A 23,754-nucleotide genomic window follows, 5' to 3' on the forward strand; every position below is an offset into this window, starting at 1 on the left:
ACATGCCGTTATCAGGAAATAAATGCCGCATCATTCTGCAACTTAGAGATACATGTATGTATGGCGGTTGTAGATTAATAACTCGTCTCTTATTGTCCCGAATGCGCATAATGCAGTTTTGTATTCAACTTTCACCATATTCACTGGTACGTCCATCTATTTCGACTGGGCAGCAGGGTCGTCCAACAGCTGTCATAGCCGTAAAAACAAGAAATGGTCAGTTTAAATGTCTAAGACGATACAGGGCTAGGTTTATAGTAGCGTTGAATCACAGTGATCCATGTTGTATACGTGTAGATCTGGGGTAATATTGTATCTTCAGATACGTGGGATTTTTGGGTCCATTTCGCAAACCATCCCTGTTAGATAAATCTTAGGACAACCATCAGCGCACACCTTGAGTTCTGGCACTATAGTGATGTTGCAATTGTAGTGTGACACATGTGCACTCATAGGTGGCGCGGAGGAGGAGATAGATATTACAACGGGTTTAGATTATGTTGTAAAACTTCACAAGTAAGCCCACACCTCTTTCGGTATGCGGCACAGGGATCGCAAACATGTCAGAAGCACTAAAGAATAGTTCACACCCACACAGCAAACTTTTGTGACTACGTGGCATCAGTAATCACGATGTGACGCAACAGAACTCAGAACTCCGCATACGTACGTGCCAGCCCAACTTTGGTAATTAGAAACACACCCCTTCCGTTTGAAATTCAAGAGGACCAATGAAAGTCAGCCTTGAACTGAAACACTGCCTTCAAGTTCTATTCTACAAATTAAGGAATCGGCAGCCCATCCCTTCCCTTCAATCATCTCTGTAATAGTTCCTCTAATTACCTTGACAAAGAACCGTCCCTCTAATCTTTTTTCGATCGTATTTTAGATTCCATATATTTCCCGGGTAAGCCTGTTATTATCAGTGGTGACGAACGAGGCTGTTCTTTTATTCCGTTGGAATGGAGCGTCAGACGAGGCTGTGATGTGTATAATTTGTTGGGATTAACGGTCCCCACGTCTCCAATGATAGAGTTATGCCCGCCTAGCTGGCTAATGGACCCGGAACGGAAATTGGAGTAATTACGACGTAGGGAGTAAGAATGGCGGTATCTCCACCTGCTTGTCGTAACTTAGACTCAGGAGGAAGTTCAGCTTGAGTTCACAGAACTACAACACTTGGTTAACTACACCTGCAGGGCTTACACAAGATGGGAGACTTGGAAAAACAATATGTTTTCAATTATTTACATCACATCGTGTCCTAACTTCATCTTCTAACTTTTGACATAGACTATTTCTTAGCCATTCAACGACCAGGTCCCAATTCTCAACCCGGGGCCCAGCCGGGTAGCTTTCAGAAAGGAAAATATGATGTAAAAGGCAACGAAAGAAAATAGTCATTAGCATTATTTCTGTATATTTCTTGATAAATACTTTTCCGCAAACATCCCAGCCTGAGCCCAGTTTAAAATGGGACCTAGGCCTTAATCATGGAGGCAGTTCCACATTGCTTGAATGATGTATCAACTTCACCGCAAAGTAGAAGATACACAACGCCTTTGAAAGTTTCCACCCACTGATTTTAAAAGGCACTAGATATCGACATCGCGAAACTTTATTTAAGCTAAATAATTGAGTGCTTTAGTGGCACTGAACTAAATCAACTTCTCGCATTCATCGGCGAATACTGCATACGATCTCAAACTCATAAGGACCTCCTCCTACGACATTTGCAGTTGTACAAGCTATATACAATGAACTTCGAATTCTACTGACATTTCTGCCCTTTAGAATCAATCCATTAGGCTAAGATATACTGCCTGCTTAATGCGAGTGCTAGTATGAAATGAACGGTTCTACAGGCGAAGCGAAGCTTTCATTCCTTCAACTGTAGTTGATATATCTGCCGCTACTGCGCCGTTACCAGGACAAAAACAAAGTCACCCGGGACGTGCCATACGTACGTTAGAGACGTCACACGCCGTCAGGTCCGGGCGGCACACCTCTTCTTCTCCCGCGTAGTTGTGCCTACTTACATTCCCTGCGCACTTCACTCTACACCTTAGGAACGTGCTGCTGCAACTGACCGTACCAAAATGGGGGAGGTGGTGATAACTACTACAGTAGAAGCCAGTTAATTGCACAACGGATTAACGCACACTTCTGTTAACTGCACGAGATCCCAAATCAGTGCGATGCATCTAGATAACTTCGCATTATTGCACCAGCCGGATAATTGCACGACATTCACTGGCAAATAGGCTGTGCAATTAAGCGGCTTCTGCTGTACCATAATAACTCTGCGTCACGTTTCTTTATACAGGCTAGTTCTATACAATCAATGTTTTCTTCTTTCTATCCCCATCACATGTAAAGAAGCATACTGCTGCCAAGACTTGTGTTACTGAAATAGGGCGAGACAAAATGTCCTTGAATGATTGAGGGAGATGCACACATTTGTACTCTATTGAAACATGCTGAAGCTTGGTGGTGATGACAAATGTTACCCTGTATATAACCAGCCATATATACATTCACATTTCACGCGTCTGATGCACAGAACATCCCAAATATCAAATTGCTTCCTGTGTGCAGAACAGAGTGTAGAATCCATCATGGACCTGTTCTGATGTCAGTACCATTGGACCGATTCCCAACCAATAGATTAAACGGTAACGGGTGATGCAGGTGATCATTCTGTCCGTGTTTTTGTGTTTCGGTAAGAATTGCTGCATCTATTCTAAACTTAGTCTCTTTGATCCTTTCACCCATGTATATTCTTACCCTAAGTACATAACCCTGAGTTCCCACAATTGTGATCTTCGATTGTAGGTTGATGTTGGTTTCATATTGACTACAACCATGCAGATAGTCTATAAGCTATCTAGTATCTATTTTAAGCTCAATACGTATGATCCTTTTAGCCATCTAAGAACCATTAGCTATTCATCTCCTGAGTACATAACCCCGAGTTCTCTCAAACAGTCATCGGAAAAGCAAAGCCTGATCTGTTGATTGATTTTGCTTTCATGTAGAATACAACCAAGTAGATAATCGAAAAGCCAAAATTTAGTATTATGCGACAAAGGGATTCGAAAGTCATCAGAATCATAAGAAGGAAGTTTATATGATTCATATTTTAGATTATATCCACAGTATTGCTATAGTTTAAATGAACATATTTCTGAATGAAAATGACATGATTAATGTATCACTGAAAATAACGCGCCGACCTATAGCCCCAACGCCCACAAAGGGACTGATTTACCTGTCCCATAACGGTCACAAAGGCAGCCATTTCAAACAAACTCTTGCTGACCGAGTTCTAATTTACAGCCTTGAACAATGTGAACAATGTAAATGCCAGCCTGTGTGATGCAGTATTCACGTACATTTTATGTCCGAACTAAAAGCATTCCCATGTCGAACCCATAAAACAGCCAAACTCAGCAGCCGAAGTAATATTTTCCCTGCATGTAAAAGTGACGGCGACCATAGATTGATATAGCCAGTCAGCCCTTGCAGTGGATATATCTATACAAGGTGTATTAATAATGTAACCTCTCTTCTCTGTGATTAGGCCAGTGTGCCATTATCATCGCCGCCTCGCAACGGCAAAGGTCTCTTGTCTTCTTACAATTTATGAAAAGCGCCCAGTAGAGAGCCATAACGCAAGAGATGTATGGTACAACCTTTCTATTGCTGGTTCAGCGGCTTATATATTATTTCATATCGTGAGAGCAGCACATATTTTGCCATATCTACCACACTTTCCGTCCCAAGTAAAGAGACATGACTCCATGATATATGACACCTTCAAACCCTCATAAACTTTCTGTCTCTAAAAGCACTTTGCCTCTCTGACAGCTTTTGAAGCAATCTACGATTGGGTATGTTCAGGCGTTACCAGCATGTTACAGACTGTGTGCGTGCAATCTTTTGACAGTATAAAATATCTGAAAGAACCCAGTAGCGGTTTGTCTCTTCGAGAGAAATCAGTGCTTTTATGTAGCACTTAGTCATAGGTTAGAACGATTTGTCACGGGTTTTATGTAGCTCTTAAACTTTCCACGCTTTACTGGAGGCTACGGTCCACCCGTTCTGCTCTTTTCGGTAGCGGATGGGTACACATTAATCACCATCTCCTGCGCCGTATTCATACGCACACTCTGATTAACGTCATCACTTACCATCGCCACTGTGATACATCACGGAGAAAAGCGCGCGCAGCAGGCCTGTCTGCCAAATGTCAACGGAGTTGCTGGGGTGAAAATTAACGAGCACACCGCTGACCTGGAAATGTTAGGCGATCTACTACAGGCAGAAGTCCATGTAAGACTGCTGAACTTGTTCACACACTCCGACTCTCCGCTCCAGGGGTTTTGAGAAGTCTTCAGGGGAAAAGGCTGCTCGAAGTCGACTACTTGATTATGGATTTTGATTAAATAGCTGTAGGAGTTTCAGTATGTACTCAGAGTATACCTCTTGACTAAGGCAGGGCTTACTTGAAGTATCGAATCAATATTCTTCAGTGGAAACTTTCCATCGCTTCACATCAGTTTGGCCAAAGTGCATTTTAAGCACATTTTATGGGAACATCTTCGCAGTTCTCGCCTGTACTAGATATCTGATATAATATACTGCCTCAAATGAACAAAATGGCACAATTTTGTTAATTCAAAGCAATATTTCAACTTAATGTCTTGTGCATTACTATTTTTTTTCAAAACGTCAGCGTTGCCATTTTGCCGTCGAAGCGCATAGAAGAGAGACTGCCGTATTAACTAACTACTAGTGTGGAACGGTGCAGTTTTGTCTGAGAATAGTAAAGAGTCCATTTATAGGAGCTGTGAGCCTTCTAAACAACTTTCGTGTTGATAGGCCAGCGTCTGGTAACCATTAGTTGCCATTAATGCCTTAATGTATGATCGGGTGAATAAATGAGTGGTAAATCAACGAGAGCTCGTTCTTACTTTAATTTCGTACCTATCATTTTTTGTGGAACGTCATGACACAAAAAAATGTTAAGCGATACATTATCGATTTACATATATGTATCACAAGCAGGCAAGTCATATTTTCGCCGACTTATAGAAGCTACATCATTCTATTTTCAGTATACTGAATACTGTAGTTGCAATTGTGACTGTAATATACGATGTCACAATCTTGAGTAATACCTCTCACCGGTACTCTCTATACATCATAAATCATTTAGAATCTCCTAAATGGGTTGCATGACACTCATACCCAACTACTGTCTCAACAGGCATGGATCCAGAGTTTACCACTGGTAAAGCCACTACAACCACCACTGGGGAAACGGCGCAGCAACTTTTAAGTAAGCGTTGTGAAACACTCGTGTGGCTTTGACTCTGCATTAATAAGACTGTGGCTGTGTTGATTCATTAGACACTATCTGGGGTGAATGATTCTGTGGCATCTTTTAATCACCACGCCGCGCACTGATTGCTTACAGAGCGGAAGTTTCATCCCAGAACGGAGCTGGTAATGTGGGAATGAGCGAACCAATCAATCTCTGTCACTCTGAAGAATCGAGCTCCTACCGGAAAGAAAACTTTCAGGGAAATTGAGCGTTTCACTCACAGCTTATCGAGATTATTCTTAGCTCCATCGATAGTTATCTACATCTCAAAGGGACTTGTTTATCGGACACAAATTACTTAGATTGCTTCTGACGAAAGCAAGCCAAGATGAATAGGGAGCATAAGAGGAAGACGCTAACTAGATTATGACTAGATTTGAAATAGTGACAAAATAAATCAAAAGTTTTTGCGCTTCTTCGCCTTGTATCGCCTGCTTGTTTCTCACGTGCAATGATTTACTCAGCCATGTAGTTAAACTCACCAACACACATCTCCATATATATACATAATCTTTTCGTAGATACGACGGGTGTAACTACGGGGATAGAATCTCGAGATGATACTGAAGAGATTCAGGAGTTGTTCTCAAGTAAGACTTTTTAGCTACATGTACAGTTGTGTCTGTTTGCTTCTCCTGCTGTTCACAAATCTGCTGCGTTCACAAATCTGCCGCTACCATTGGCTCATTCTTGTGCGATTGCTGCTCACTAGAGTTCGACGACCCCATACCCTCACCAAATGCTTTTAAACTTTATGACTAATGCATTCTATGTGTTTCTCATTAATATGCAATAAGGTCCTTATGTATGTATTATTACTTGCTCATCTAAACTACACAAATAACAGGGGTCGATGGCCTTACCTTAAGAAAGAAGGTTATAGTATAATTTTCTGATCATTCATGCAAATGAAGTCCTTATTTGCATTCAACGATGTTCACCTTCACATAACTTCCAAATGCCACAAGTGTGAAATTCCATTTACCAGTATGCCATTACCAGTATGGAATTATAGATTTTTCTCATTAATCATGCAAATCTGGACTTCATATGCATAATTGTCATCTAAATTTATCAATTTTTTCTTTCTTGGTTACATTTTACTGGCTCACATAGTCCTACCATGGAACGGAGTGGGTTAATAAAATCTCGGCATTAATTATGCAAATTAGATTCTGATTGCTTAATTACTATCTAAATATAGGAAAAACTTCCTAAGCTATTTACATACCAAAAACCTCCATGCGAAGGTTTTAAAGCTTATTTCTGTTTGCACAGTAGGTCCACCGATCAAAACGGAAATACGTTTAGGCATCTCCGGTATACTTATGTAAATGTTTAGTGTCTACACTAATCTTTGGCGAGTATGGAACCGACAAAGTAGTTTGGGGCATTACAGCAACACTGATGACGAATCAAGGAACGAGCTTGACAGAGAAACTTTGACTAAGTTTCTGTTGCACATTTATTGATTATTTTTCTGTCTCTCTCTCTCTCATCACCAGGTGACGCTCAACCGAGGAAACAAGACAACGAAACCCCGCAACAGATCCCTCCCGACCCAAGTAAACGAGCCGCCCGTTGGTTGATCATGATGCGTAACGCGGCCTACGGTTGGGCAGACACACCGAACGCCATCTTAGCCCTGCAACTGGCCAATGATACGTGGTTTAACAAACAGGACCTGTCAAGCCAGCTGAGCGTCAAGCAGATGCAGATCGAGCTTCTGTCAAAGATTGCAAGGTGTGTTGCATGTTGCCTTAAAAAACGTTCTTATTGTTTCGGTGTATATATATCTTTTTTACATGAAAAACAGATAATTTCAAGAAGTCACTATACCATTACCTGTTGCTGGTAGTGCATTTCGGCAATATTTCTCAGACACTTGTCTCGCTTCATGCGCATAATGTTCTTATCCCAGCAATACTGAAAAGTTCATGTTCGTGACTTTATACTACCGATCTGTGACTGCCGGGAATACCCTCTGTACAAATGACACACGCCTATCTCCTACTGGGCCAGCAGATTGCCAAACGCAATTTTGGTTCCAGAAAAAAAAAACCTTCAGCAAAATTGGATATGGATGGAGCCAGTGCCACGGAATGTCACGAAGCGCATTAATCATACTGCGTTATGTATCAGCTAGGGGATCTTCCGGAGTCCCTTGGTACGGAGGTGGATCCTGGGCTTAATGATTATCGGAGTTTCAATGTTGTTTGCAACTTGACCTGTCTGGTAAGGGTCCAGTGGAAATGAATAGTTGTTTCATTCAAGAAAAATCATTTGAAAGGAATTCAACATGGCGGTTTAGTCGCTAGTCTGGTTTCATTACAAAAGTTTGAGGTTAATGTAATTGGTACAAACTGCTTAACTGTAACGTTTCGCATTGGTGACTGATATGCAGAAAGATTAACTTACGAAATGAAAGACTTAGCCTTTTACCACACGCATTTGAAAGTTTGAATTGGCCCCGAGTTAACGCGTTACGCTACACACATGGGTATATATGATAAGCTACCATGACTTCTGATTTTCTTCATTTAGAAGAAAGATCAAGTTGCTCGTCTGTTGTCTCCTAGGGATTTGGATGTCAAATACTTGTCATAACCATTCGAATACTTAGTATTTCTTTGCATGAGTTTTGTCCCTTTGGTAATAAGATGGGGCTACGGGACAGGTGAGTTGAGGTGAGGTAAATAAGATACAAATATGTGACACACTCATCTGTAACCGTCAGTAAAATGTGTGCAATACGATCTCCAAAGGCAGGGGCACTTGAAATATATCATACATCATTTCATAATTCCAAGGCCTCTGTAATATCATGCTTTGCACATATCATCGTCTGTTTTATATCTGTATACTTCCACGAGTAATGAAGATGCTTTGGTTCTTAGTACACACACAGGGTAATTAACCATAAATAGATTGAGTCACCTAAATGCAGAGCCTTGATGTAGTATCTTTATTTGTGATCTACTGCCTCCCTGATGAGGTACTAGTAAGTTTCTTGAGGTAAGTTCCTTGCAAATCAATAAGCGCTGTACATGAACAGAAGAATTGTCCTGGTAACAGCACTACACGTTCTGCCGATACCTATGTACAGATCCTTGAGGTAGGTATCCTTATTAACGCCGCTAGCTGGACTTTCTATATTCATCTTGAGTTACGTCACGTCACTGTTAAGTGTTATGTATGGTCAGGTGGCTATACGTTCTGTCACTAGAATGTAAAATGCCCCTTTCAATGATTTTCGTCAAGATATTGACAAATGAGCCAGACGCTCGTAGGCCCTCGGTCTGAACAGATATTGTTTAGTGCATTGATTCATTCAAATACGGGGAATTATCTGTATTATCTGTATTGATTTATTTGTAGCTCTGAGGCCTACATATTGAATGAAAACGTTTATCCCTTACGCCATTGTAGCATTTCCCAATGCATATACCACGTGACAATGATTCCGGAGAGACCCTGTCGGCACGGTTGTATCATACAGTGGATTTCGGTGTTAACTGTAATTGTCTTTAAGATCATAGTTTCCTTTGATCCATGAACGCCATTGATACCTGGGAGGGACATGCCATCCATCATTCATCTGAGAAGTCGTGACTGTGTTTTATCTGGTCCCAAACCTCAGACAGATACAGTGGAAGTAATTGTATATAGATGATTGGTTTGCCATAAGGCTACGTTCCCCTGCCACCAGCCGTCAATGCAAACATCTATCAAGAATGGAATCTGCCAGTCCGACCTTGGCGTCGTGTTCGTAGTTTCAATACAAGAGAAAGATCTCTCTCGTTTCTTTTGGGAATAGAAGCACTTCTCTATCAAACGGAGCGGAAGATACCAAGCCGTTCGCCTGACCAAACAGGCAGTCAGGAAAATCGATAAAAAGAAGAGTTCTGCGCCCGGGTTAAAAGTGAGGAAATTGTCCCCGGCAAAATGCGTTCACTTCTTTATCGATTTTTCATGTATGTAAACATGGCATGCTGAGTGGCTTGTACTTTTTGGTGTTTGATGTATAATAAAGTGCATGACTGGAAATGCGTTTTTCCTTATGGTTGCCTAACCGCACCGCTTGGCCTGGATTATCAGTGAGTGGGCTTTCTCATTTTTCCTGTGCATTTCTGGTTACCGTATCCTATGGCATGGTATGAGCCGAGTATGAGACCCAGTGTGTTTGCTTTCAAGAAAATATAGCACGGATGCAGTACCTACAGCATTCTTAGGATCTTTGGGAACCAGTTTCTCCTAAAAGTCGAATCACAGCAATTGCATATATGTTAAATTACAAATAAATGTTAGTATAAAAGTTCTTATCGCAACTGTTCTAACAGGTGTTATGATTGTTCATTATTCATAAGCAAAACCTTGGGCTACTTCCCACCAACTTTTTACATCAATTATTCTGTACACGCCTGTTGAGATGAAGACGTTAACCTTAGAATAAGCAAGGTAGCCGTGGGTATTTAGTAGGAGAATTTGGCTATCTCTGCCGGCTTAGATTCGTTCCCAAGCAGGTGTTTGTGGGATTTCTATCTCATCACCTTACTGCCTAGCGAATAGTAGAGTAATGTTATATCATCACACCAATCCCAAGCAACGTGTCATAAAACATGCATTCTCAACAAAAATCAATCTTGTCCACAATTTGAGATATTATTTGAATATGTTCCTTACATGTGTGATTGATTTATAACATATGGATATCATCTTGTATCGATCTTAAGCTAAGGCAATCTGCGATCTAATAATCATCTATTTGACATGGATGTATCAAGGCGAAATAGAATTCCAGAGCAGACAATATGGGTCATCATAATCTATCATCTTTCCGGATAATAAATCAACTAAATCCTCACAGCGGTGCCCTATTTTATAATGCCCATCTTAGGTTAAACCTCTGCGGTTGCTTAGGATCTTCGTTGTTGCTATGATAGCACAGTGTTGCTTTTGTTTTGGTTTTAGGGGAAGAGTACATAAGTTTTTCTCAGGCTGATATAATGTTAGTTTATATACACCCAGTGTTTCTGACCCGCGTTCACTAAAAGTAACGAGACCAAGTTTAGGTCCGACGTTTGCCAAGCGTTCACAGTCATCTGAATGTCAGTCAGTATACATAGATAAGCGACTTGTAGATATTGGAAATGTCAGCGAACTCTCGGATATTTACGTCTTTAATAATGCAAACCCGGGGCCTCTGGTGATGTGCAGGTACAAGACAAATAGGTTTATTTTCAAACCACTTAGATTATTTGTAAGCGTTGCTTGGGGGTATACGTAGTAATGTGAGATCACATAATGTCGACAGAAGACGTTAGCGCAGAGAACGAAGAAAATAAACTCAAAGTTAATTGGTTATCGCAAACTTTTCAAGCATTTTATCCGAATATGCGTAGAAAATATTGCGTGGGAACTTCCGATCACATCATTGCAATTATGCTAATGCTGATCTTGTCTATCGATTTCCATTCTTCATATTACACCCATTTTACAGTTTAAAACTTTCTTGATAATATCGATTTCCTAAAGGCGAGTGACCTAAATACCAGAAGTTAACGGTCAGTAAGATATATGACAGCAATGTGATCTGAGATCTGAAACCTTTCCTTTCTCTCATTTTTCTCGCTTAAGACTACCCTGTAGAGGCAATACCTGAGCCCTGGAAACCCCGAAGGCATGAATGAAGACAGAGGGCAATAAAAGTGGTCATTAATCATAACCCCTGCTCGTAAGTAGGTCAGATGTGGAGCCTGACGCGGGACAGGATATCGGCCGTGGAAACTGAACCACTTCACTCTAATTGCTGTGGGAGTCAAGTGACATCAAAACCCACCTGCATGCCATGTTCCTCTTTTTCAGGAAGAGGACTGCTCAGTGAAATGTTAAAGAATCTACTCATCTACTGGCGCAAGTCAGGGTGTGGGTTAGAGGTATTCAGGATCGCTTTTTAGAATCTGGGGATCAAACCCAGAAGCAGCCCATGCGTCAAACTCACGGCATGGGTGACCTATGGCAATGCATCAATAGGAAACTCATAAGGTATGAAATGCCACAAGCGCACTAGATCTGTCGTGATCAAGCAGGGAATGGCCAACTGCTCTAGTTCTAACATATGGCACGGAAAAGGTGATTTACCTGCCAGATGCCATTCACACCTGTTAGAAAAAAGGCTACAGGTAGAACGCAGGTGTTTCGATCTTTGATTGCTCCAGTTCCTCCTAAAGTGGTTGTGACGCTGACATTATCGGGTGTAGGCGGTTCTTGTTAATCATCTTCCAGGAGCTCACGACTAGCTGGTCCAGTCATAACTCATCGGCAACGGAAAAGGGGTTGTTTCATATGATCTAACTTGCGATGAAAGAAAAATCAGCTGGTAACTATAGTGTGCGCACATGTATATGTTCTTTAGTTCCTGTTTTGTGCCTGTGTGGTAGCTTTGTCTATTTTCACGTTTTACTTTTACCACGGCTTTAGGAAACACCAATTACGAAGACACGGTTGTCACATGAAATCATCGAATAATGGTCCATGGCCAGGTAACGGTGGACCTGAAAAGCATTGATGTCGTTTTGAAGCAATAGAAAATTGCTGATATATGACGACCCCGTCTTGTAAAAAAGTGGGTCAGTAGTATCGGATCGATACTTCCCGGAGGCGGTCAGCACGCATTGTTACTCCGCCCAGGAAGAATGGGAATAGCGATGCTGTAGAATTCAGTTCGGAATTCAATTAGGGCTTCATTTCCTGCTCGTTATCGGGAACATCACTCCTAATTTGCTCCAATTTTTCCTGTAGAGTGTTTTGTTTCAGAAAAGGGTCATATTTGAATTTATGTTTGGACCCACATTGGATATTTGTAAAAGAACGGCAAATTTTAGGATTATCAAAACTTCATCTAGTAAGAGTTATTGTCCCGATGGAACAGATTAAATACTAGCTGGCGTGTAAACAAACGTCATTAGATTGTTTGTAAATGCGTCTAAGTTATGCCCTTGCCATCACTTCACCTTCAGAGCAGTGCAGCAATGTTGTTAGTATGGAGACTGCATGCCGAAAAACAATTTACTTGAACAAGGCTTGAATGTTGCATGAGAAATAGCTTTTGCCACATTCAATATTATGATGTGAATATCAATCATTGTTCATTCTACTCGCGACTCAAAGTGTAAGCCATGGCGGAGAACTGAAGTCATCTATTGTTGGCCGCTTTTGTACCGATAATTCAGCACGGCGTTCCCGGTATCCTTGGAATAACTTCGCCATTGGAAGCTCCACATGCACTCAGGCAGCGGCTTAGCCCGGCATTGTTTTCCGTCAGCCGATATCAATTTACGCGGAGAATCGATATGAACAGCGGCGTAAGTCCTGTCCACCTAATATCTTTTCTGTTAACCTTTCACCTATCGGTTAATGCACTCACAACTTTATTAATTCAAATGCACTCACGGTTGGGGAGAGCCGATAGCCTATACCCGGCTATGAGGAGAAGCGCCATGGAATGCTGAGAGTAGGTTAGCCTGAAACGCACCGATGGCCAGTGAGGAAAAGAAACGTATATTACCATGTGCTAGACAGCGGCAGAAATGTTCACTATACTGACATGAATTGTGTCACGAACACAGTTTAGTAAGTAGGCATATGTTAGCATGTATGGTCGCTAGGATCTAGGAGAAGTCGTGTGGAGTAGTGAGCTAGCCTGGAACCGGCTGGAGGAAGGGTCATAGTATCGAGAAGCCACGTCCCGATGGCTACACGCATGTGTATGTATATGTATATGTATATGTATATGTATATGTATATGTGATGAAACAGTTCAGTCTCATACCAGCCTTTGGGCCGCACTACTGTGATGGGTACATACAGTGGTATGAATCTGCGATGGTTGGTTTCCTGAAGGTGTGACAAATACTTTGGCTTCGTATGCAATCATATTTCCAGGTGCTATGTACTTGGTGCACCCGTAAAGGTGGTGATTGACTTCATTTATGTTCTAAGTATAATGTATGTCACAGCTGGTTTCACATTGGGATAATGTCAGCACTTTTCTTGAGGGAAGTTCTTTATGTCTTCTCGCGCCATTTTCCATTCCCTTCGGTATTAGCACTAAGAGGTCTAATCTCCAAGCAGATCCTACGGTGCCATAAGATAGTATCAAAGCTGGCCAGGGACTATAGCCGGCTAAGGGAGTCAAACGGGCACCGGGAAGTTTGATACTATACATTACGCACCGTGGGTCTGGTTCGAGATTATAAGAGGTCCATCTTAATGCTCCTGGCCCAAGCAAAACGAATATCCAGATGTTTAACTCTGAAACATGGCACTGTTTACCGACCTGAAAGGAATCCGTTGATGGGCTTTCTGTGCTGAAGTCGGGCCCCAGAGGGTAAAGAAGGTCACCTGATTCTCAAAGATGCCGCATCGAACTATGCACACTTCTACGATCCGAAAAGGTGTTCTAAATATTTCATGTTGGTGCGCGCCTCTTCGATCTGTTTGACCATCTCGACGAGGCTTGCCAAGAAGTCAAGTGCACGTTATTAAGCTCTGCGCACTCGGAAATCTATGATGTCGAGGACCTGGCTTGACCCCGTACAAGCATCCCAGTGAGTGTTTCTATAATTCAGATGGGTGGCCGTTAGCGGGGTTGAATGCTCTGACATTCCTCTGACCTCTATCGGCTCTGCAATTACCTCCGCGGAACTTCTGCGAGCGCCTGTCCACTTCAATTTGTAAGGAGAAAGAGATGCAAAACATATTTGAATGTCAAAATTATAGACGCTATTTATACCTACCAATTCTTAATTCTCCACGATGTACCATAGGCCTAGAAAATTGACGCCTGATATCTGTAACATACATAGCCATAGGGCTGTATCTATACTAAGGTGATATTAGTGTGTATGTGTATATTCTCCCCTCCTAGATTTTCTCTCCCCCACCCTCCAATACACACGGTTAGGCTGTCATTATCAGTAAAAGTAGCAGGCGGTGCCATGTGTACGGAGGAGCTACCCCTCTTTCGCAAAGACTGACTTACCATATGACTTAGCGATCTCTAATAATATACATTCCAGTGGTTTGTTTACAAATACTGTGTAGAGCCATAGCTACCCAGTGTTACAATGTGAAGTGGGAGTAACTTACTTGCTTCAGTAGGTATTTTATAATAACGAGTCATGTGCATTTTCTCCATCATGACAAGGCCTGCCTAATTGTGTTCAGTCAGCCGTGTACGCGGAATTGTGGGTTACCTAATTTGCGCTACCTAATGCGCCACGTCTCTTAATGAGAAAATAATCTAAACATAATCCCAGCATATTGCTTGCTTGATCCTAATGAGATATCTCAATATTGAAGACCATGCCAGATATTGTGTGTATGCGCTAATGGTTCAGTTAGTTATTTCTACAGCTACAGGTAATATGTTTGTTCAAACATTACAATAACGTGTGTATATAATCACAGAGGGTAGCTCGTTAGTTTGCTTCAATATCTATCAATTCTAACAACAGAAATGCGAAATCATGAGCTTACGGTACGGTCATGACGAAGAATACTAGAGGGGCGTTGGTGAATCAAGAAATAACTTAATTCTAAAACATCTTATGTTATGATTATTTATATCAACAGTTATTAGCCCATTGTACTCGCGCCTTGATTGACCCATAACTTTCAGAGCACGGTCAATGCCAAGCCTGTGAAGAATGCAGCTTGGCTAATTACAGGGCATGAATAAATAAATAGATAGATAAAGCTGACACCAAAGCCATAAAACGGTTACGGTGTAACACCCCTGACTCACTCGTGAAAGCAAAGTATTAAGTCCCTTCACCGCTAATCATTCGATACTAATGGAGTTACGTGTTACAGTTGGTACTGATACGTATAGGCGGGATGTTATATGGTAGCTGGCAGTCCCGAAAATGTTTTAGGATATGACGTGATGGTGGTATTTAGCCGATGTTCTTTTAGGTCTGAAACAGTCGGGTTTTATAAAAAATAGTCAACTCATTTGGAATAGCATTTACAGTACAATTCAGCGATCTGGAACATAACATGCCACCACTTCGGAAAAGCACCTTCCTTGATTGTGTCATGTCACGTGATTCTGTGTGCAATCTCGTGTGAGCTTGGGTGTAATATCGCGTGGGTTAGGGTGTAATCTCGCGTGAGTTAGCGTTTAATCTCGCGTAAGTTGATGGAGCGGTGGAGAGGATATGATCTTTATTAGAGTGCAGTCAGGTTTGTACGGGTCATGCCTTTCCCATTAACCCCAACACTCACAATGGAATCATGATGGATCTGTGCTTGTCCAGATGCGTACATCTCTGCCTACCCGACAATACCTTGTCCGAATTAATTTGGAGGAATTAAGGGAACAAAGGTGATATCACAAAACGTAACGACAGTGCATCTAGTTCTCGGTAACCTCACTGTTACCCTTGGTTCATCATAACATTGGCTCGATTCAATATGCAAAACACAGTGCTGTTTAACCAGATGGGAAAGAATTGTGGAGGTTCGTCTGGGATACGACCAACTTGAGATTTTTCTTGGCGCTTTTGTTACCAAACATTCAGGTTTCGACCACCACAATAAAGCTTTGATGCCGATTGTCGAAACTATCAGCTTATTGCCTTTTGCATTACTTTCATGGTGCCACAGCGCTTCTCATTGGCTTACGGTAAAACTTTTAGCACGGTCGTAAGCAGTTTGTAATTGGAATTCGGTATGACTTACTGAGACCCAGTGCTCTATCGATCCATGCTCCCTTATCGGCACGGTGAGTTAACCAAGTTAAAGCAGCCTCCCCGCTACCCAACAGGCTTGATCAGGAGATAAATCAGTCTGTAGACGAATCCTTTTAGAACTGTCCTTTCTTGCTTCACGTTGATCATTGTTTTGTTTCGTTTGTCGGGTTTGATTTAGAAGTTTACCTTAGGCCTTTTACAGTTCATCGTTCTTCGTCAGTACTCTAAGCGAAATCGACGTCTGCTTAAGTAACGGAATTTTTGCTATTCTTTCTTCGTGAAAAGCCTATTGACAATCGCGTCTGTCTTAAGGTATTGAATCCGCACTCATGTTTCGCTCAATGCGTTTTCATTCTCTCATATGCTTTAAGGTGGGCCACGTAAAACAATAATATCAATGCATAACCCTTTGCAACAATTCTAAGTTAAGCTGCCTTGACCCCTCAAACCTAAATAAAGGTACTTTAGCAAGGTTTTTAGCCTGCCACATCACAACGAGACGAATAATATTACAACGTCCAACTTTGTAATGTCATAACTTATGTTCAAGATTGCACCACCGCCTCAGCTCCAGTACCCCATACTGTCTATAAATAACCTAATAATGGATTTGTGGCATCTGTACTTCCATCTATAGACAACTTCACTTTACGAGCAACTGCAGCATTGGCAGCATCGCCGATACTCCTATCCACGTTTCCATTATAGCCTGGAACACACGTCTACAAAATCATGTCTGTATCACGTCTATAAATTGCTATGGAGTCGCTTCTAGCAACTACTGATCAACAGGCACATTTTAGGATACACCAGCGCTACAGCCTTCACCTTCAAAACACATTTCATATAGAATGAAAGGTTGTATTGATCTGGTACAGTGCCAGTGGTTCTTGTCCCTGTGGGTTAATACACGACCCATTCACACTGGGACTGGGTTACAAGGCTACCGCATCGACCTGCGGGGACCAGGTTCTGCTGATCTGCTTCTTCAGTGTGCTCATCGTCAGCTAACTCATCACATTAAGGATTCTTGTGGCCACATGAAAGATTTAGGAAGAATTTTATGATAGTTAGTTTATTGCAAAGTCTTGTCCGAAGGCTAGCAATGGAAATTACAATTCTTACCTGCAGGAATAGACTTCGGTAAAGATTCTACAGCTCATATGTAGGATGTACCTGCAGGCGCGTCCCTCCTGAAGGTTATCAATGAAAGTTTCTTATGATTTTGGTGCTGCTAATTTGCATTATAAGAAACTCTATATAAAGACTCAACTTACGTTAGTGAATGAGAAATGAAATGACATAAATATTTGGCTGCTAATACAAAAAAATGTACCTGGAATAGAACTACCAATGTGATCCTCTCGAACTCATAAAACATCCCCACTTTTGGGGCCAATTTCTTCCCTTTTTCAGTCTGCTAATAATACTCTGGCGCTGTATGAAATGTGATGAGTCAAAGTGTGACCACAGTCATATAAATCTGTATAGCTCTGCTTCTGCTACATAATAAGTAAATTCACACCGTCTTCTTGTCACAGCAATAACTAGATTCTGTCAATGTCAATTGACCTGCCAGGCGTGCCGCATCATTCACCGTTTTTCGGTACACAGGATATGAATTGACTGGTATTTAAGTACAGCCAGGACACAGGGGAAATTTGAAGGTAAATCTATTTTCCGCCACATATCGATAGAAAAGACTGACTATAATAACACCTACGAAACTTGGTTTCTAGACTTGACTGCTTCTTTGTAGCCAGAAGGATGTTGTGAGACCTATACAGATCTTCTAGTTTAAAGAATGGTGATGATATTTTTGACAAATCAGGATTCAGAGCAATTGAAAAGTGCAAACTACGTAAGCTGATAAAAGTCCGTGCTTTGGGTTTGCGGCCTTCTATAGTTTTTTTTTTTACTTCTCATTAATATCTGCCCTAGTTTATCTGTGGACAGGTCGATGATGGAAGGGATCGAACCGCCCGCTAAAGGTCCTGTCATGTCCATTTGTGCAATTGAAACATGCTGGGAAATCTAATTACGCTAAATGCTGAAGGGCGTCCGTGGGAGGTGCGTCATATTAGTCAATCTAATTTTCTATTCACGCTGTTAATGAACACAAAGGACAAAATGACGGAAACACAAGCGAAATCGCTCTGTTGATTACTGAGTTTTGTCGTCTGTTCCATATCCTATGTATATGGCCATTGATAAAGTTTGATTGTTCTTTATTTATTTATTCACAGCACATCTTGCTTCCGATATCCAGCATAACCGTTAGTCTTTTTATGCATGCTTGTAGTTTTCGAAACTGATACACCTTTTGATTCAAAATATCTCAGGAAGCAGATAAGGGGACCTCTATTTCTTGACGAATATGTGCTATAATCGTTTTATACTTGAAACTATGTTCGTCTCTTCCCCCCTGTCTGCAGGGTATAATCTCTGTGTACAGTACGAACATCCCGAGTGCGCCAGGTTTGTATTGGACTTCGTGCGACGCTCATAACAATTTATCGACTCCGGACATCGATTCTCATTTGTTCTTGGAAAGAGAGCTAAGCTATCGATGTGGTTACTGGAGTGAAGTGTGTCAGGCTATCCATCTGTCGTACCCGCCATGCGGGGCTCTAGTTTACATGTATGATTTAGTAAGGTTTATACCGGGCATCAGTTATATCAGGTTAGGCTAACTGCCAAGAATTAAAGATACAGTTTATCTTCTGCAGCTAGCGGTTACAGGCTTCACAGTGCCTAGGGCTCTATTTTACATGTATGATTTAGCTGTATTCATACCAGGCTTCTGCCTTATCGGAATAGACTAACTGCCAAGATACGCTTTATCCTCTGCATGCATTTAGAAAAGAGACTACGGCAAGTTGAAAATGCAAGTATTCTCTGTGGGTACTTTCCAGATAAAAGGGAAAATGGAGTTATATATGTACAATTAGTCCTGACTATAAACTATTCTAGAGGAAAGTATTGGGAGCACAGGCATGCCGTTGTTCTACAAAATATATTAGGTAAATTTAATCATACTAGTGCACTGTAAGCACAAGTTACGAAGAGTAAAACAGAGGGAACAAAATCCCCGTTCTCTTTGGTTTGACATTTAGTCAAGATGGCGGTCATTATTGACGCCTGACCTTCCCATAATTCCGTAGTACCCACCCCCACACAAGTGCCCGGATCTGCTCTAGCGGGAGATTCAATGTTCGGGGTCAAATTGACAAAATTAGCCTTGGATGACTGAGGTAGACCTTCTATCGATCCGCCGCGATGTAAGAGCGTTAGGACATTTCTGGATCCCCACTGGCGCGATGCCCGAATGTGATCATGGTAATGAAGTTGAAGTCACAGACTATCGGTTGAAGGTTGGTTGGATGAGATAAAATCAACCGAAGGGACCGTCTCTGTATACAAATGGGTTTGATGTCCTGCTCTCTCCATAAGCAACTAGATTACTTGTTGCCTGACCTGAACTAACCTTGCAAACTTGTAAAGTTTGACAAAAATGACTAAACTTTGGTGTATTGACGATAGTGTATGAATACCTTGGTGACATAATAAATGGGAGTAATGGTAAATTATCGTCACATAAAGACGGCTGTAAACATTTTCTGCTGCCATTGAGTTACGAGGTATTATCCTTACATTTATATTGGGTCCTCCTCGCCTAGACAGTGTGTCTTCGTACGTCTGACAACGTTTGACCCATGAGACATCAACATTCTGAGGAGAGAATATGAGGCAATATTGCACATAAGACTAAAATCGTTATGAGCCATACAAGTCTGAGATGTTTTGAATAAATTCTAAAGTAAGGATCACGTCGTAAAATATCTTTGACCCTTGTAGAATATTAGTCTAAAATATCTATGACAAAAGAATATTGCTTATGAAAAATCTCGCAGTCAAGACGTCTGGTACATAGTACATGAGAAATGCTGCCATCTTACAAGACAGATTACTTCCAATATACGCAATGCACACAACATGAAATGTATGTTGCACACATCGCAGCCCGCGCACATGACAAACACTACCTGTCGATACCTCATTTAAACGACATGGTGTTCAATTAAGCCTTGATAAATACAAACGGATCCCGGAGCCGCCGAGACATGCCGCCATATGGTCGAGAACTAGCTGTCAATAATCCACGCGACGGGCCAAGATTGATAACATCTCACTGCTGAGGCGGGGCCGAACATTGATTGGGACTTTATGAAAGGGTCCTGGGGTCTATCCCCTTCATTTAACATAATGAAGCCTCAGATCTAACTGAACAAACGCGGGATCAGAGGCGCTGCTCACGCTATTTCATGGGTTGTGGTCCCGCCACGCCCCGAAGGGGAAAGGATTGGAAAATGAACGGGTGTTCACACAAATGTCGTGGCACCGGTGTCAAGGGAACTCACTGTGAAGCTTCTGACATAGATGAACATACATATTTATGTAGTAAATCGTATGCGCAGTAAGTCCTTGTAGAATATCGGTATGAAAGAATGATGACTTACACATGGTTTTCGTGCCTCACATGCCAAGGGAGCCTGTGGCAGATCTACCAAAATATATTGCTAGGCATGAAAATGGTCAGTCATGAAGATTATCTTTGAATAGGTATACACAATGATGAATTAAACAGTTACAGTTGTCTTCTAAAGATGTATGCTTGCTAAAATGGCTATTTGAGGAAGAAAGACACGCTCAGTGTTGCTGCTACATTGATCAATCCGACAAAATGATAACTATCAAAAAACGTTCTTTGCACTTTACAAAGCCCACTGAGTCTTGTACGGAAAGTGCTAGTTGTTAACCTAGACGGGTGGAAGGAAAGTTTCTTCTGCTTCCTTCCCTCAAATTTGTATTTGTATTTTTTGACAAGAAATCATTACACTACGACAGCCAAGATAGCTCGCACTGGTAACGGCTGACACACGGTCTCAAAGGTGCTTTACGACAGATACTCAGACTATTTTAAGATTTCTTCATTCCACTTTATACTTATAGACGTTGTGTGTACTGTTTTCTCCAGGAGAGGCTTCCACCTGAAGGACGTTCCCACAGGTGAGCTGTCTCACTACGTCTTGGCGCTGACCGCCACCTGTCAGAACCCCAGGAACTTCTACGGACACAACCTGCTGGAGGCCATAGACAGGGCGCTGTTCCACTTCCCCACGGCGGAGTTCAACAACTTTTACCAGGTACTTTTTTCTTAGACTGTGTTGGTTGTTGCTTCTTTACTTTTAGATCTATTCCGTACAGTTATCAAAGTTGGTCACATGCTACTACGTAGCCAGAGATAACCCAGCAGCTTGATGGAATAGCATTCCGGACTGCTGTTCCTTTTCGATTCTTACTAAGTTAGCGTTGTTCCTTATCTTTTCCTTTATGTCACATCCATAAGTCAAATTGATTACCTTAAAGAATTGTGACTGAATTCTAATCATTGAGTCTTTATGTCACTTTTGTCTGACAGTTCAGCCAGGGTGTGCTTGCCATCTGCGGTGCGGGAGCTCCAGTCAAACCCAGACTCATCAAGGACCTGGCGAAGGGACAGCAGGCTGACGGTGGATACCCGTTCGGTGTCGGTGAGTACACCAACCGACCGAGCTACGAACTGTAGGAGACGTCCTCGCAAGAATCGTCTAAAAACCTGGTGTTACTTCTTCATATCGTGGGAAGCTAAGAGACACATCATTGTGTTGAATAAGATAGGATGTCCTGGATGACATTCATTGCGTCGGTTTTACTCTATAGTACCGCTCTCATTAGGTTTTGGCGAGAGCTATAACTGATTTGAAGCTTTCCCCAGTTGTAAGTTGACCTTCAGGTACCTTCATGGAAAAAAGCATAGCCTTCACGTACTCATTCTCTACTGCTATCACTAGGAAAACATATTCATATTAAAGTTTTTAACTGACATTCAAGACAGGAATTTTCTCACCTCGAATTTTCATGAGCAACATGTCCATTTTCTCTCTGATGTTCCCCAGACGCCACAGCAATGTCAATCCTTGCCCTTTCCTGTGCGGAGAAGCAGCGCATCCACAAGCACGACAAGGACGAGATCAAGAGGGTGTTTGGGAAGGCTGTGAACTACCTCAGGATCCAACAGAGGCCTGACGGCAGCTTCGGCAATCAGCACAACACCGGTCTGGCTGTACAGGTGGGATGAAACTGTTACACACGAAGGCGAAGTTGATAGAGTAGCAATCGGTAAACTGACTTAGAAATCAAAACAACTTTGATAGGACAACAAGTAATATATGTTGGTGCGTAGTTCACATGGTATCTTGGTTCCACGGTTAGAAAATCTTCATTTTGGACCTGAGGGTCAGGAGTTCCAATCCCAAAGGTTGCCACGCAGCCCACATCCATGGTACTGGTAAGGGTACTTATAATTATGACACGGAGTAAAGCCATGGTACACTGAACACGCGTACGGTAGTTTTCGAAGCATGTTTTTTGACAGCCAGCAAAGCACTTAACCCTTTTCAGACCTAAAGACAAAATGATACATTTCTCCGACAACTGAAAAATTAGCTTTTCAGTCAGCCCACTGAAAGGTCAATCTTTTAATCCGTCCCATTGGCGCCCTCCAGGCTATGATAGCAGCAAACCTGGAGCCGGCCACGTGGCGGTGCCCGGACGCGCTGACCACCCTGACCCGCACGCAGCACCAGGACGGGTCGTTCGGACAGTTCTTCCAGACAACCGTGCAGGTCCTGCCGGCGCTGGCCGGGAAAACGTACGCCGACGTCAACAGGATCATGTGCGAAATGGGTAAGTATGAACTGTAGTGAATAGACACGTGTCCATTTTATTTTATATGTGTAACATTTTGAAATGCACTCTCGCGAGATCATAGCCTGTCATGAGTTGTGTCTGAGACGACGTCGGGATTTATCATCTGAGTAGATCGGAGAACACATTGACATAACTACATACTTTTTCATGACAAAGAGGAAGACACAATATAAGATAATTCAACATGCCGTGCCAATCATGTAATGCAAGAGGCCAGAAGGCTGTAACGTAAAAGTGATATCACTCAAAGCAAGCAAATATGCATTCCATGTAACAAAAACACTGATTTGTCTCTCTTGTCAGCACCGATCATGGATGAAGACGAAGAAAGCTTCCTGATGACCGAGTATGACCTCTATGACCCGGAAGAGGAACCCAACCATTACGTCAGTAACATGACGGTCCAGTACACCATCCACAGCGACTTCCACCCTAACGTGTCGGCCAGTATAGAGATCACTGTACCCAGCAACACCAGCTTCATCGACATCATGGACCTCGCCGCAGAGAGGGATGAGAGGTTCAGGTTAGTGTTGAAAAGTAATTTGAATGATCATTGCCAATACACCAGCTTTACTATCCGTGCCGATGTTGGAAATAATTGAACTCCATAATTCGGATTCACTTAATTTTCACACACACACAGGTATGAAGCGCCGGACACGAAATGGGGCCATTACGTCAGTGCCATCGGGGAAGTGACGGAAGATCACGACGAGAAGCGATACTGGACAATCATGTTGGACCCAGACATCTCCATAGATGAAGGTAAATTTCAATGTTTAAATCGGCCTC

The 23,754-nt window shown here is 42.1% G+C and overlaps 1 protein-coding gene across 3 annotated transcripts in view; it reads left to right on the forward strand.

Annotated features, from left to right (window-relative positions):
* LOC118426191 (cobalamin binding intrinsic factor-like) overlaps positions 1-23,754 on the forward strand; it is a 50,718-nt gene that overhangs the window by 25,740 nt on the left and 1,224 nt on the right. The window contains exons 2-10 of one of the 3 annotated variants that reach the window (XM_035835454.1): positions 5,273-5,344; positions 5,911-5,979; positions 6,895-7,132; positions 21,185-21,353; positions 21,629-21,740; positions 22,146-22,318; positions 22,755-22,935; positions 23,263-23,485; positions 23,606-23,727. In XM_035835454.1, coding sequence (XP_035691347.1) covers positions 5,273-5,344; positions 5,911-5,979; positions 6,895-7,132; positions 21,185-21,353; positions 21,629-21,740; positions 22,146-22,318; positions 22,755-22,935; positions 23,263-23,485; positions 23,606-23,727 — 1,359 coding nt within the window. The remainder of the gene's footprint in view (positions 1-5,272; positions 5,345-5,910; positions 5,980-6,894; positions 7,133-21,184; positions 21,354-21,628; positions 21,741-22,145; positions 22,319-22,754; positions 22,936-23,262; positions 23,486-23,605; positions 23,728-23,754) is intronic. The other 2 variants (XM_035835455.1, XM_035835456.1) reach the window with 2 other exon arrangements.

This window comes from Branchiostoma floridae, chromosome 11 (genome assembly GCF_000003815.2).
Source record: "Branchiostoma floridae strain S238N-H82 chromosome 11, Bfl_VNyyK, whole genome shotgun sequence".
Classification (NCBI taxonomy): Eukaryota; Metazoa; Chordata; class Leptocardii; order Amphioxiformes; family Branchiostomatidae; genus Branchiostoma; species Branchiostoma floridae.